This window comes from Orycteropus afer, unplaced genomic scaffold (assembly GCF_000298275.1).
Source record: "Orycteropus afer afer isolate SDZICR_OR568_19922 unplaced genomic scaffold, OryAfe1.0 scaffold00902, whole genome shotgun sequence".
Taxonomy (NCBI): domain Eukaryota; kingdom Metazoa; phylum Chordata; class Mammalia; order Tubulidentata; family Orycteropodidae; genus Orycteropus; species Orycteropus afer.
In genome coordinates, this window is record NW_006922489.1 from 101,295 (window position 1) to 103,411 (window position 2,117).

General features: G+C 49.1%; 1 protein-coding gene across 1 annotated transcript in view; it reads left to right on the forward strand.

Annotated features, from left to right (window-relative positions):
- Positions 1 to 2,117, forward strand: part of TEX26 (testis expressed 26) — a 37,534-nt gene that overhangs the window by 7,017 nt on the left and 28,400 nt on the right. Inside the window, exon 2 of the mRNA XM_007958276.1 lies at positions 1,782 to 1,863. Within this exon, the coding sequence (XP_007956467.1) occupies positions 1,782 to 1,863 (82 nt within the window). The remainder of the gene's footprint in view (positions 1 to 1,781; positions 1,864 to 2,117) is intronic.

Consider the following 2,117-nt stretch of genomic DNA (forward strand, 5'->3'; position numbering starts at 1 on the left):
TGCCACCAGAGCTCCTGCTGGAAGCTATGCCACCCGTCAATGCCAGCAGGACCACCCATGGTGGGCAGGTTTCAGCAGAGCTTCCAGACTAAGACCAGGAAGGAGGCCAACGAACACCTTACGGGTCACAAGAGAACAGTGTCTGAGTCACTGGCTTTGGACGTGTCATCAGGAGGGATCAGACGCTGGTGAAGGACATCATGTTTGGTGCAGGAGAGGGCCAGTGAGGTCGAAGGGACCTTCAGTGAGGTGGACTAACAATTGCTTCAGCGGTGCACTGAAGATGCTGGTGACGGTGGGGACAACGCAGGACCAGGCAGCGGTTTGGTCTGTTGTCCATGAGGTCCCTCTGCGTCTGTTAGCCAGAGACTCAATGGAGGAGTTCATCATTATGGGGGGAGGGGCAGGAGGAGGGCATCTTGGATCAGTTGCAAACACCATGGCCGTCTGTGGTGGTTAAGTTGTGTGTCAACTTGGCTGGGCCATGGTTCTGAGTGGTGGGGCGGCTGGATGTAGTCATTCCCCATGATGAAACTGGTAGAATCTTCTGTGAGCAGCTGAGTAGGTGCCTTTGGGGTGTGGCTTGCTTCCAGTATATGAGAAGACGCTTTGAGAAGGGTCTCTAGCTTGCTGGCACATTTTGGCTTCTGCATTTGGCCGAGTCTTCATCTAAGTGGCCTGCCATGTTGCCCGCTGATCTTGGGACTGTTCTTGGACTTGAACTAGTGGCCTGCCATGTTGTCTGCTAATCTTGGGACTGTACCATTTTACTTGTTGATCTTGGGTTCATCGGCCTCAGCAGCCAGCAGCTAGTGGGGCTAACCAAAGATCGGTGGTTCAAACTCACCAGTTACAGTGGCAGAAAGATGTGGCAGTCAGCTTCCAGCCTTGGAAACCCTCTGGGGCAGTTCCACTCTGTCCTGTTTCACAGGGTCGCTGTGAGTCAGAATCGACTCCACGGCAGTGGGTGTGGTTTGGGCTTTGCTTCTGAGAAGATTGACAGCCTGGGAAACCCTGTGGGGCAGTTCCACTCTGTCCTCTAGGGGCGCTGTGAGTCAGAATCGAGTCCATGGCAGTGGGTATGGTTTGGGCTTTGCTTCTGTGAAGATTGACAGCCTTGGAAACCCTGTGGTGAAGTTCCACTCTGTCCTCTAGGGGCGCTGTGGGTCAGAGTCGACTCACCTCGAATGGTATGGCATGTAACAAATCTCCATATGATTATATCAGCAAGAAAAACAATATGGAAAGATACATGCACACTTGTTAACATGGGCTACCTGAGAGGAAGAAGGGGAGGAGGGTGAGAGTGAGTGGGGAGAGGAAGGAGTGAGAAAGATGTCCAGGGAAAATGTTGACACGTATGATATGACCCTTTTGTGTGAAATCACTGTATGTATATGTGTGTGTGACAGGACATATATGAAAATTGATCACTAAAACAGTAAAGGTGGTCATCAACAGATGATAGTCTGTCAAAGACAACTACACGTTCTTTATAGTTGGATGCATTGCTTGAACTCTTTAGAACAACATGGGGACAAACAGTAGAACTCTTTTCATTTGGGGAGCAGGTGGGGAAGAACCCAGGTAATTAAATGAGTCTTCCCCTCTTTCCTATCAAAAGCCACACACTGGCCTTTACTTCTTTAGACTCTGAAGATGAGAATAAAATTCCTACTGGGACTGTTTTCTTCTCGCAAGTCATTGTAATTGTCTAAACAGCAGTTGATCAAATACTCCAGGTCGCTACATTGTAAAGGGCTTTGTTGTGCTCTTGGCAGGTGACACCAACTGGGATGCCTACGCAACAACAATGAAAAGGGCATTCACACCAAAGACAGCAGTGGTGCCAGATCTAATTCGGTGAGATCCTCATTCAAGTCGATGAATACGCATACTGTAATTTGTCCACCTGTGTTCTTTGATTCAGTACCCAACACAAATAGTGTTATCCAGCCGAGAAGGCTAATAAAAATGCTTCAAAAGGTCGATAGTTGGAAGCCTCTAGCTGTTCTGCAGGAAAAAGATGTGACAGTCAGCTTCCATAAAGATTGACAGCCTAGGAACCCTGTGGGGCAGTTCCACTCTGTCCTCTAGGGGCGCTGTGAGTCAGAATC